The sequence below is a fragment of the Xenopus laevis genome, chromosome 8L (assembly GCF_017654675.1).
Source record: "Xenopus laevis strain J_2021 chromosome 8L, Xenopus_laevis_v10.1, whole genome shotgun sequence".
In the NCBI taxonomy this organism is placed as follows: Eukaryota; Metazoa; Chordata; class Amphibia; order Anura; family Pipidae; genus Xenopus; species Xenopus laevis.
The window spans coordinates 55,586,494-55,600,497 of NC_054385.1; the positions used below are offsets into that span (position 1 = coordinate 55,586,494).

Genomic DNA, 14,004 nt, shown 5'->3' on the forward strand with positions numbered 1-14,004 from the left:
CCCAGAATTATATCTGTGGTACAGCACTAAGGGAAGCAAAATAGCAACACTTGGTGCTTATTCTCCAAACACTTGGGTCCATGCAAGTGGTGCAAGGCATTCCTGTACTTTCTGCCTGCCATGGGTTATGTCTCACTCAGCATGTCCCATACGTGAGCACCCAATATAGGGAGCAAGCACCTGTACATAATCAATGAAGCACAGGTCCTTGCACTGCAGTTTGACTGCTCAACTATGGGGTAGGATTCAAAGTGTAAAAATTTTCAGCCATTATCTGCACAGACCAGAACTCACCTATTTATTTATTTATTCATTTGATCAGTGCATTTTGGCCATTTGTTTGTATGCTCAGATTACAGTTATATCAATTTACCTGGCTGTGTGTCCCCACCATTATATTTGTTGCTATTTAGTGTAATATAAGAGGCAGATTTATTAAGGGTTGAATAGTAAATTCGAATTTTCAAATTTTTTATGGTGTCAAAATTCAAATCGTAATCCCCCTATTTGAATGTAAATTCGAATGTGAGATTTAGAATACATTGACCATGGAAACAGTCCTAATTCGAATATTCGCCACCTAAAACCTGCTATGTTCATGTGGCAGAGGTCCGTTGAGCCATTTAGAGATGTTATTAGCCTTCCTGAAATTCAAGGGGGGTTTTTTCGGAGAAAAACTTGATTCATATGTATCCAATATGTTTCTAATTTTCGTGTCAGAACTACTTACTGTATTTGATCGAATATTAGACATTCAAAAAACCTCCCAGTCTAGTTGAGCTTTGGGTGCAGTGAACTCTACTCTCCATACTTTGTATGTATGCCAAAAAGACAATTGCAATACACTGGAAATTCAGGGTATGACCCACCATAAACTTCTGGGAACAACTAATTGAGAAAACAATCCTTCTCTATAAACTCACATATATGAGTAGAGGCTGTCCTGAAAAATGTAATAAAGGCTGAGAACTATGGATTGACTTAGACCCCAATGTGGGATCACCCTAAACTGATTTTTCCTGATGTTGTTTTGAGTTAAATTTATATGTCATCTATGGCCCTTCCTCCTGATGGTGGTATGTTGTACCCCATGGCCATTGATACAAAATGTGGGGCTTGTTCATGTAGCTCCACTGGTATGGCATTAACATAGAGAACACTGAGAAGACTTTTGCATAAAAATGTAGATTTTCGTGTTTTTGTGGCGCTATATGAAGGAGTCAATGGGAGCTGAGAAAGGTGGATCTCCTGCCCCTTGTTCCCCCTAGCCTAAGGACTGAGCTACAAAACTGCCCCGCATATTCAAGCTGAGGCTTTACCATGGATCTATAAAGAGACAACATTTTGTTGATATCCTTATTGTACAAGATAGAACTTGTTTGCTTTAGTAGCAAGTGAAAGAGGCCCCAACACATTAATACAGTATTTACCCAAGTATAATTTGCATTTTTTGCTACTAGAATGAATAACCTTGCGTTCATCAACATTGAACCTTATTTGTCAGTTTGCTGTCCAGTTCTCCAATTTAGATAAACCATTATGCAAAGTGGCAGCATCCTGCATAGAACACATAGTTTTGGAAACTACAGTACAATAGTTCATGTCAGTGCTTTATGTAAGGTGTTGCATAGGAAGGAATGCATATGAACCCATCTTACAAAATTGGGGCTTAACGCACACAAGGTCAATTTTGCCTGTGAAGCCCTTGAATTAGTACTAACCAAAAGTTATTTTGTGTTTTGTGAACTGTATTTTGAACAGTTAATGGGCTGCGCAATGGGTGCTAACATGTTGCCTATATATATATGCGAATATGTTCATGTATGAATTTGAAAATAAGTTTATTTTACATAACAATGCTTTTTTTTGTATTCTGCGTTATTGGCTCTATGTAGATGACATTTTCCTTCTTTGGAATGGTACGGGTGAACAGTTTGAACTGATATTACAGGCGCTGAACAAAGCTCATAAAACCATTGAGTTCCCTTTTGAACATTCCGATTGTGAGTTGTTTTTTTAGATGTAAAAGTCATGATTGAAAATAACATCATAACCACTACTATGAATTGTAAGCCAACGGATTGCAATACTATTTCGCTGCCCAGCAGCAGCCATCCACCCAGTGTGTTCAAAGGTCTCCCACAAAGTCAATTTAAGAGAGTAAGGCAGATTATAATGAATGATGACTTGTATGAAATTGAGGGTGAGGAGATGGTAAAACAATCGGTACAGCGGGGATATAATAAGGGAGAATAAAATCAAATAAAGTGTGATCTAAAAAAGGTGAAACGCAATGAGCTGTTAACGAGAAAAGAGAAAGCTGTTAAGTATAAATGGGAGAAAATGGTATTCGACTCAACTTTTGGCACTTTAACACCACAGGTAAAAAGAATCTTTCTAAAACATTGGAAAATATTATAATAAAAGAATGGATTCTCTTTCCCCTCAAGGACTGAACGGAAGTTTCAGTTTAAAGTGTTTTTTTTTTTTTTTATAAATGTTGCATTTATTGATGGATACTTTGTACAGATTGGTTTTAACAATGAAACTTTTATGTCTGGTTACATTTTTACAGATAATGATACACAAGGAACATTATGCTTTGGACTGCTATACAACTGATTAACATGAAGCCGTTTTGGACTGTGATAAATATAGGGCTAAAATGGGGTTAAATGGCTCACCTGTTTATATCACATGGGTTATATTTAAGATATTTAAACTTAATTTGTGTTCACTATTGTGTATTTGCACCTGAGGTAGGGGTTGGTCCCCGAAAGCTTGTGCTACATCTCATCTGTAATAAATATGATAAAGGCATAAGCCAGTGTAAGTTCGTGTGCTTCTTCCCTATCTACAGCTCATTATGTAAGGCAGGGATCCCCAAACTTTTGAACCCGGGAGCAACATTCAAAAGTAAAAGGAGTTGAGGAGCAACACAAACATGAAAAAATTTCTTGGAGTGCTAAATAAGAGCTGTGATTGGCCATTTAGTAGCCCCTATGCGGATTGTCAACCTACATTGAGGCTCTGTTTGGCAGTGCACCTGGTTTTTATGCAACCAAAACTTGCTTCCAAGCCTGGAATTCAAAAATAAGCTCCTGCTTTGAGGCCACTGGGAGCAACATCCTAGGGGTTGGAGAGCAACATGTTGCTCACGAGCTACTGGTTGGGGATCACTGATGTAAGGTGTCGGCACAATTCTGTGCCAATTATTTAATCTAGTAGCAATACTAGAAAGTTAGCAAATGAGTTATCATGCGTCAATAAGAATCTGACAAACTGAATGTTATATAAACTAACACAGTTACCTGGGTGGGGGGTATGGGGTTTTTTTCCCCACAGGTTGATTTCGCCTTTAAGTAAAGAAGTAGCTAGAAATGTTGTGCATTATGTTTTGGGCTTCTGTACCAGCCCAAGGCAACCACAGCCTTTTAGCAGTAAAGATCTGTGTCTCCTAAGATGCCCCAGTATCTCTCCATCTTCTTTTCTGCTGATTCACTGCACATGCTCTGTGCTGCTGTCACTTACTGAGCTTAGGGACCCACTCACAATATACAGTACACATAGAATATAAATGTCACAATATAAGGCTGATTAGAAACCAGTGCAATTAACATCAGAATTTAATAATGAAGCATCTGCTTTTATTACAGACAAACCTCATTTTCTGCTGGATAATTTGCAATGACCCCTAAGCTTAGCTTCTCAACAGCTGCTCAGAGCCCACTGAGCATGTGAGTGTCACAGACACTTTTCAAGATGGTGACCCCCTGTAACATGTTTAAACTCCTGGATCATTGCTGCTACATTTCGGGTGAACAATCTTAAAACAACTGATCTTAAAAAAGTGTATGACAGGTGAGACCTTTAAGTTACCTTTTCCTGTGTTATAGAATGGCTAAATCTAAACAACTTTTCAATTAGCCTTCATTTTTCCTTCTTAGTTTTTTAATTAGTTACCTTCTTTCCAGCTTTCAAATCAGGGTCACTGACCACACCAACAAATGCTCTGTAAGGGTAAGGGCACACGCTGATATTTCGGGAGATTAGTCACCCAGCGACAAATCACTTCTTCTTCAGGCGACTAATCTCCCGAACTGCCTTCCCGTCGGCTAGAATCTGAATCGGGATGGCACTCGGTGCGCTACGTTTTCCGAAGTCGCCCCACTAGGAAACTTTGGGTGACTTCTGAAAGCTGAAACAATCTGGCGGCCCTCGTGCTGGCGATTTACATTCTAGCCAGCGTGAAGGCAGTTTGGGGAGATGAGTAGCCCAAAAAAGAAACGATTTGTCACTGGGCGACTAATCTCCCGAAATAGCAACGTGTGTCCTGGCCCTAAGGTTTGTGACACACGGGCAGATTCGGGGAGATTTGGTGTCTAATCGCCTCTTCTTCTGGGCGACAATCTCCCCGAACTGCCTTCACGTGTCTTCCCGTCCGCTATAATGAAAAGTCGCCTGTACAAAAGCATCATGGGGAAACTTCGGGCGACTTCAGAAAACAAAGTGCCACATGTGCTTTAGCACAGGGTGACTTCTCATTATAGCGGACTGGAAGACACGCAAAGGCAATTCGGGGAGATTGTCGTCCAGAAGAAGAGGCGATTTGCGACTAAATCTCCCCGAATCTGCCAGTGTGTCTTGCCCTAAGGCTACAAATGTATTGTTATATAGAGGCGTGAGGCGCCCCTACACAATGACTAGATTAAAGAGAAATGACCTAATCCTCCTGCTACAGTCACTGCAAAGTTGGAACAGGAATGGGGAAAGGAAGGACAGGTCTCTGTTTAATAAACACTGTTCTGTGCTTGTCCTGTGGGTGATTATGTCGGTGCTATTCTGTGCTCCTGTACTTTACTGCAAACTTTGTGAGCTTTGAGGAACTGGGACAGATTAAAAGACATTAAAAGGCAAAGTGTACAGTTTGTGAAGCGAGACACTGTGAGCCCCCTGGTTTAATGGACTCGACAAATGCCCGATTATTAGAGCAGCCCTGCTGTTGGGAGTTGTAAGGCAGCCAGTCGGCAATTCCCAGCTGTATAGAGTCTCAATACAGCCCCCCACCCTCTTCCTGCTCCTGGGAATGTCAGGCCTGTGATCTCTCCCTTCTATTGGCTGCTGTCTGACGTTACGTCACGATCATGATTAGAATTGATGATCGGACGCGCTGATTTCTTTGTCTGTTCCCGGAGCGCAGAGGACCCAGAGCGGCCCCCTTGATTCCTACGGCGGGGGGTAGGTACAAATCCCGGGAGGCTTCGGCAGCATTGGTGAGTGGGAGACCCGCAAGAGACCCGCATAGTCTGGAGGCACAGAGCGTATAAAGTGTGGGAAGGGGTCTGGGCACCCTATTGGCCCATTCCAGTCTGGACTTAGCAGCCTTGCATCGCGTACCTTTCCCCTCTGCTGTTCTGCTGCTGAACCTGTTTTCTGGCTGTCCAGCGGCAGCAGCACAGGGTTAATAGGAAATCATCCGGCCCCAAACCCTCCCTAGCTCTCTGACAAGGGCTGGATAAAGGGGGGAGGGTTGTTTGCATTACTCCCCTCCCCCTTTATGACATGCGCAATGAGATCCTTCACACTGGGCTTTCCCTACCTTCCCAACATGATAGTGGAATACAGCTGCCAGCGTCCTACAAGTTTAGCGCAAGCGCTAAAGCATGCTGGGAATTGCAGTACAACAGCTCCAGGGTTTCCTGTCCCTGAGAGAGCTGTGCATGTTGGGAGGGGTGGGGCGCTTCAGAGGCTTGCTTTTCGGGGAGAAACAGGGCTGCTTCAATTAGGCAAAAGGGGTATTTGTTTAGGACCCACTATTAATAAGGAGGCCACTGTATTTGCTTTCACAGACTGTAAACTTTCCCATTAATGTCTTTTATCTGTTCCCAGTTCCTCACAGAGGCAGATAATGCAGAAGCACAGAATAGCACCACACAGAATGGCACCACAATTACACAGAAAAGCACCAACACAATCACACAGAATAGCACCACACAATCACACAGAATAGCACCAACACAATCACACAGAATAGCACCAACACAATCACACAGAAAAGAACCACACAATCACTCAGAAAAGCACCACACAATCACACAGAATAGCTCCAACACAATCACACAGAAAAGCACCACACAATCACCCAGAATAGCACCACACAATCACACAGAATAGCACCAACAGAATCACACAGAATAGCACCAACACAATCACACAGAAAAGAACCACACAATCACACAGAAAAGCATCACACAATCATACAGAAAAGCATCACACAATCACACAGAATAGCACCACACAATCACACAGAAAAACACTACACAATCACACAGAATAGCACCAACACAATCACACAGAAAAGCACCAACACAATCACACAGAATAGCACCAACACAATCACACAGAAAAGCACCAACACAATCACACAGAAAAGCATCACACAATCACACAGAATAGCACCACAAAATCACACAGAAAAGCACCACAAAATCACACAGAAAAGCACCACACAATCACACAGAATAGCACCAACACAAGCACACAGAAAAGCACCACACAATTACACAGAATAGCACCAACACAATCACACAGAAAAGCACCAACACAATCACACCCAGGACAAGAACAGAGCAGTGTTTATTAATCAGAGACCTGTCGTTCCTTCCTTCTCCCCCCATCCCTATTCACAACTTTGCAGTGACTGAAGCAGGAGAAGGCGGGCATTTCTCTTTAATCTATTCATTGTGTACGGGTGCCGAATAACACACACACACACATAAATGCTGCTGCAATACCAGTAAGTAAACTCTGCCCTGCTTAGTGTGCTGACTGATATCCCTGATTGATATTTACGACAAAGCCACAAGCACACACACACATTCACACACATTTGAAACACATTCACTGTTTCAGATAACACAATTCACAAGGCACTATTTATTTTACACAGCTTTTTACACCATTTTTTCGGTGGTATTTGTTTTACACAGCATAATTAACAGGCTACCCCTAAGTGTGATTGAGTATTTTCCAAAAATCTGCCAGAAAAGTCTTCATGGAAAATACATCACCTCTGACACTATGGTGAATGGAAACATGCTCAGAAAACAAGAAGGACCACTAATATAGCTCGGAGACAAATCTTTGCATTTTGTTGATCTGACTCTGAAAACTGCAGGTTAGAACATTGATTTGAGCAGCTAACAAGTTGTTTACAAGGTGTTTACATTAATATTAATTTACACATGAAACAAAGGAGTCTCACCGAATGTCCAGGTGCACCAGCCCTAGACCTTCAATTTCAGTGAATGGCAATCCAAAACAAAGCAAGCAAAACAAATGGGGCTCTCCAGGCACTCAATGGAATCTACAGGGCCAAAATAAAGTAAAAAACAATATTTATTTGTAGAATTTAAAACTTACACATCTCCATGGGCCCTAAGTATTTCATGCCCTAAAGGCACTTAGTCATGGGCTCAAATCATGCTCACAAAATGAGAATATAAAGAAAATTACAGCCAATCAAAAAACAGAAAAAATCAAGAGATTCTTAAAGACACAGTGTACCACCCTGTGGCTTCTTTTGAATGCCGGATAGCCCTATATGTTCTGTTTACGTTATATTAATGTCAGCTAACATCAAAGGCAAATTTTAATATGATGCAGAGAGTGATGTAGACAGTCTTCGATTTTTGTCTCTTGTTTTGTATAATGTAGAGCTGCCACTTTTTGCCGTTTATAAAGCCTTATGGTGATGTCAAAGGGTAATCATTCTACTTTTATTGTTACAAGGTGTATTATTTCTGCTACTTATATTTGAAAATAACAAGAATCATAGAAAAAAAAGTATCCTGCAGGAAGGTATACATTTAAAAAGCTGCAAATTGTATAAATTAATGCCATTTGTTTCTGAATATCACTGGCTACATTATAGAGTTAATTCTAATGGAAACCATTAAAAGAAAAGTAAAGAAAGTATTCTCTTTCAAGCAATGGTTGCCTTGGATTTGTGTAAACGTAATTAATGAGGAGCAAGTGTGTAGAGCAAATTCCAAGCAATGAGCTGGTTCAGATGTGTACTAGTAAATGAGTTTTAATTTAACAAATATGTATGTATGTATATTTTTATTTGTATAGTGCTCCTTGAGGGCAAAGCACTGTACAGCAAAACAATTAATTAGTAGTAACAATTAGTCATTGAAATAAAAAGTAAAGTAAAGCGCATTATTAGAAATACAATTCACATAACTAAAATTACAATACAGAGTAAGTGCTCAGTGTCAAGGAGACAAAAGGCTGGTGGACCCTACCCCATAGGGCTTACAGTCTAAATATGAGGGTAACATACAGACACAATTTGGAGGGTTATTAAAGTGCCGTAGGTTACAGTTTGTTACACTGTCATATAAGTGCCAGTTACCAGTTCAGATGTTATCCAGGTGCTCCCAGAGGTAGTCTTTGAGTTTCGTTTAAAAACACTGAAGGAGGGTTCTCTCCGGAAAGTTTCAGGAGTGGCTTTCCAAATATATGGAGCTGCAAGAGAGAAGGGTTTGATATGGGAAACAGCAGTAGTAGTGGGGGGTGCAACCAAGCATTTGCTCTGAGAGGAGCGGAGGTTTAGGCCAGGAACATATAGAGAAACAAGAGATGAGATGTAGTTAGGTGCAGAGGAAGGAAGGGCTTTAAAGGATGGAGAAGTGACCTTTGGCTTTGGCAACCTAACAATCGTTTGTAACTCTGCACAAAACAGTCTTGGCAGAGTGACCAGGCCGGAAACCAGAGGGTCCAACATTTCATAGGTGTGTAGAAAGTTAGTAATACGGGAGAACGACATACGTTCTAGGAGTTTAGAGGAAAATGTTAGAAGTGAGACAGGATGGTAATTTGACAGACAGGATGGGTCAAGCGTGGCCTTTTTAAGAATAGGCTTTACACAGGCATGTTTGAAAGGAGAAGGAAAGGTTCCAGAAGTTAGAGAAGAATTGAAAATGTGAGTGGTGTAAGCTCTGCAACACAGTGTTTGAGCAGAGAGGAAGGCATAGGGGGAAATTTAGTAAAGGGCAAAGTGGCTAATGCTGGCGAAAATTCGCCAGTGTGATGTTATTTTGGCACTTTGCCAATTTACTAACCGTCGCTGGCATAATTTCTCTAGCAAAGGAGATAGACTCTGGTGCAACTACACACTCTAACGCCAGACGAATTTTCGCTCTTGTGAAAGAGCGTTGCTACGCAAATTCACAACGTTTTTGATTTTACTGACTGTTACCTCTATCACAAGACTTGCCTTCGCCACCTCAGACCAGGCGAAGTGCAATGGAGTAGATAGGACTTACTTGAAATTTTGTTGAAAATTTTCCAAGTCCCAAAAAACGCTGGCGTCTTTTCCTTTTTTCAGGGTGATAGCCTGCAAAAGTGCGTACTTCTTTTTAGGGTACCTGGCTTCCCCCCTACATTTCCTTACATATGGCACATAAACTATACAGTGGGCACACGTGTAGGGCAATATAACACCTCTATTTTATTTTATTAAGGTTCCCTGGCCTTGTGTAATGTAATGTATTTTCTGCAACATATACGTCAATTGTACTTTAATGAGCTAGCGTAACTTCAAACTACTGATCGCATTATCGCTAGCGCGACTTTGCAAGCATTCAGTACTCTGTGCGCAACTTCAGATCTTCATGAATTAGCGTTGTCCAGTCGAATTTACGCCTGGCGAAGTGTTGTGCCAGGGTATCAGGATCAGACATCTCCTTAAAGGAAAATGGGGAGCCAAATCTGGTTAGGGTGATTTGGCTCCCCATTTTGCTACTCTTCAAGTCGTACCTCTCAGAAGCCATGTTCCAATATCTTGCACTGATGAGATCTAACAAGATCGAAACAGGCTGTCTGCAAGTTTGGATATATGGCTCTGAAGCGTTAGGCTATATCTGTGCTATAAAACCAGCGGTTCTGGATGCATAGTTGGCCAAAGGGACACAAAGGGGTGATTTACACGTCTCCACCGATGATGCCTTATCGGAGGATTAAAACTCTCATTTTTGGTATCTAGGCAGTGCTGTGTGTATGGCATGAGACAAGTAAACACCTTCTGAATCCAGAAGGCATCACTTTGCATATAGCTCTTTAAAGGAAGTGAGACTGGACTTGAAAGACTGAGCTAAGGCTGGAAGGTCAATGTCACGTGTATCCCGAACTAAGCCAGTAGGGGAAGAAGCAGGTGATATATTATAAATCACATAATTTGAATTCTATATATGCACAAATATGTGTACAGTCTCTTTGGAAATTTATAGACTTGTATTAAAACACTGTGATTGTTTTACCAACTTTAAACAATACTTTTGGTTGCTTGTCTTGTACAACTGAGAATTTATATGTTCTGTATTTTTTCCCTAGAACTGATATCACTGCCAATAGTTGTCAGATTTGTGCCATGGAGGGATCTGTGGTTCCAAATGTTGAAGAAGTGACCTCCACAGGGTCTCAGGGATACCAACCAGAGGTATGTTCCTCTTGCAACCTGCTCCTAGAGGCCCTTTGTTCTGCAGGGCCCATATGTGAGTGATAGGTATGTGTAACAGATCTTACAAAATTACAAAATGATGGTGCTTTTATCTTCCGTTTTGTCATTCTATTCGGTAAGAACTAAAGGAGAGCAGGAATTGTTGATTGTTTATTTAATATATTTATACAGTTTTAAAGGAACAGTTCTGTGTAAAAATAAAAACTGGTTAAAATAGGCTGTGCAAGATAAAAAAAATTCTAATATAATTAGTTAGCCAAAAATGTAATGTATAAAGGCTGGAGTGACTGGATGTCTAACATAACAAAACAGAACACTACTTCCTGCTTTTCAGCTCTCTTGGTTTCCATTGATTGGTTACCAGGCAGTAACTCGAGGGGGGCGACTTGGGTCATAACAGTTGCTTTTGAATCTGAGCTGATTGCTGAGGATCATTTGCAAACTCACTGAACAGTTATGTCCCATGTGGCCCCCCTTAAAGCCGTTGACTAACTCAGAGCTGAAAAGCAGGAAGTAGTGTTGTGGCTATTATGTTAGACATCCAGTCACTCCAGCCTTTATACATTACATTTTTGGCTAATTAACTATATCAGAAACATTTTTTATTTTGCACAGTCTATCTATTTACCCAGTTTTTATTTTTACACTGAACTGTTTCTTTAAAGACCTGCTGTGAAAAGGCATTAGTTCTGGGGCTTTTGGGTGTATCCCTTTGAAATCAGTGGGGGAAAAAAGTAGTGGTTGATTTTGCCTAGGCTGTCCTCTGGTATTAAAGGGGTTGTTCACCTTCCAAACACTTTTTTCAGTTCAGTTGTTTTCAGATTATTCCCCAGAAATAAAGATTTTTTTCAATTACTTTCCATTATTTATTTTTTTACAGTTTTTCCAAAATCTAAGTTTAAATTCTAAGTTGAATGTTCCTGTCTCTGGTGTTTGAGTCAGGCAGCTCAGTAATTTTAGATGCAGACTCTGGACGGTTACAGTTTTGCAACATTTAGTTGATACATTTCTCAGGAGCTTCTCTGGAGAATTAGCAACTATTGTATCAACAGCTGCCTTTAATGAAACTCAGGGATTCTGCTCCATAGGAACAAACGCAAGAAATGTATCAACTAAATGCAACAATTTAGAACAGTTTACAGGGTCGGGGATCCCCCTCGCAGAGTTGCTTTAGAAGGTGAAAAATGCCACTTTATATTATAAAATGTTATAAAAACATAGAAAATAGAAAGCAACGGGAAAAAGTTGTTATCTCTGATGATCTGTCTGAAAACAACTAATTGTTTAAAGGTGAACAATCTCTTTAAAATACTGCAGGACTATCCAGTTGGATGTAGCCCTCCAGTGGATGTTTTTCCTCCCTAGGCTCCATAGACTTTCCTGTATGACATTATTTTATTAACATTGTGTGTGCTGCTTGAGTATGTGGTATGTACAATATTGAATCTACCACATGGAAAGTGTTAAAAACTGTGAAAAATGACCTAGTGTAATGGATGTTTTCATATCTAGCAGTGCATTAATTTATATGTGGATTGCAATATTACCCACATACCCCAAAATGCTGTAGTCAACACATGGGGGTTATTTATTAAAGGTTGAGTTGTGTTTTCTATAAAAATTGTAGTTTATCTAGAGTAGTTTCAGTAAAAAAACTTTTTTTGAGATGTATTGTGCCCCGAAGCTGCTAAAAGCCCAAATCCGAAAATACTCCAGCTAAAATCTGTCGAGGTCATGTAGAAGTCAATGATAGAGGTCCCTTTAACCATCTGAAGATGTTTTTTGCCTTCATTATTTTCGGGGGGGGGGGGGTTTTACAGTGGTTTGTGCTTGAAAAACTCGATCGAAAATTAGAAAAACTCGCTATTTGCGGTTTTTAGCCTATAAACTCGATAAATTTGAGGTATTCAAGTTTTTTCCCAATTGCATTCAATGGGGTTTTTTACATTCAGCTTTTTTTCATAAATAAGCAAACATATGACTTGTGAGTCTATTTGCAGTAGAAAAAAATCACACAAACTTCACTAACTCGACCTTTGATAAATAACCCCCCTGGTGTAGGTATACATAATGTATAGGAGCCAACTCATGACACAGGGGTAGTGAAAGTGGACTTACAAAGGGCAAGTCAACCCCAAAATAAAAAATTGCCTAATAAAAGAAAATTAAAAATCTTCAGTGCTTTTAAAGTTATTGGTAAAAACAATTGCTCTTGAAAGCAGCATTTGCATTCATTTTTAAACAATGTTGCAAAAGTCTTCGTTTCCCAGGAAAGTCAGGCCTGCTGGCTTGTCTTACACTGTATCAACAGTCTGAGCCACCAGGGCAGAGAATCGAAAAGGGACAGACAAACACTGCTTTCAATAGCATTACATATACAAATAACTTAAAAACTACAGAACATTTGTAATGAATCTATATGGCAAATTTGCTTAGAAAGTTGTTTTCTTTTATTAGGCAAAACATTATTTTTTGGGATGACATTCACTTTAATATATTCAATAATTAAATGAGGCAAATTATTCTTTCCAAACCAATTATGGGTCTCCAAACTAAATTGCTTTTGTGCTAGTACTGTTCATTAATAAAGAATCCCTTGCATTCCTGAAACACGATGGAAATAATCTGTATTACTAAAAAGATAACATGGACAAACAAACATTACTTCTTTCAATCAATCATCATCATATATGCTAAAACAGGCAGATTTTTTTTATAGATTTTTAAAAATTCATTACTGATGTAATGGGATTTGCCTGAATTTGGCATCTACAATGAAGACATTTTATTTGAGGCAAAAAATTACCCTCCTTTACATTACTAATGTCCTATACACATTATTGCATAATGATGCCGTGGCTTTTACAACTAATGTTTAACTGGTAAATGCTTATTTTGTAAAAATAACACACAAAATCATATATACTGTCGCTTCTATCTCTCACTTTACATATAAACTATAAGATGGTTTTATCCGTTTTCATTTTCTTTTCATGATGTTTTATGTAAAGAAGTAAATTGCTTTTCTTTTCTTTTGTCAGATGAACCTTAGGTCTGTTTTTACTACAGAGCAACAGAGAATATTACAGAGATATTATGACAATGGAATGACAAATCAGAGTAAAAGTTGCTTTCAGCTCATTTTGCAATGTGCTCAAGAAACCAAGTTGGATTTCAGTGTAGTCAGGGTAAGTGTTGTGTGAACCCCACTCTGCTTCCTTATTCTTTAAACTATCTAGAAATCTCCCTTGCCTTTCTAAGTGACTTGCATGCTAAAGAGCAAACTAGCTAAGCAGTTATGTCCCACATGGTCGCTGATTAAGAGAGTTGTAAAGCAAAAAGTTGGGTTCCGGCTATTAAGTTAGACATCTGTTCACTCCAGCCTTTATAGATTACATTTTTGGCTAACTATATTAGAAAATATTTTTATTTTGCACAGTCTAACTATTTATACAGTCTGTATTTTTACACTGAACTGT

At 39.6% G+C, this 14,004-nt stretch overlaps 1 protein-coding gene across 2 annotated transcripts in view; it reads left to right on the forward strand.

Moving 5' to 3' along the window:
- Positions 1–4,777: 4,777 nt before the first annotated feature.
- The window catches only part of hdx.L (highly divergent homeobox L homeolog), a 62,273-nt gene continuing 53,046 nt past the window's right edge, over positions 4,778–14,004 (forward strand). The window contains exons 1-3 of one of the 2 annotated variants that reach the window (XM_018229944.2): positions 4,778–5,273; positions 10,399–10,504; positions 13,567–13,713. In XM_018229944.2, the coding sequence (XP_018085433.1) occupies positions 10,436–10,504; positions 13,567–13,713 (216 nt within the window). In that variant the 5' untranslated portion in view covers positions 4,778–5,273; positions 10,399–10,435. The remainder of the gene's footprint in view (positions 5,274–10,398; positions 10,505–13,566; positions 13,714–14,004) is intronic. The other variant, XM_018229942.2, reaches the window with a different exon arrangement.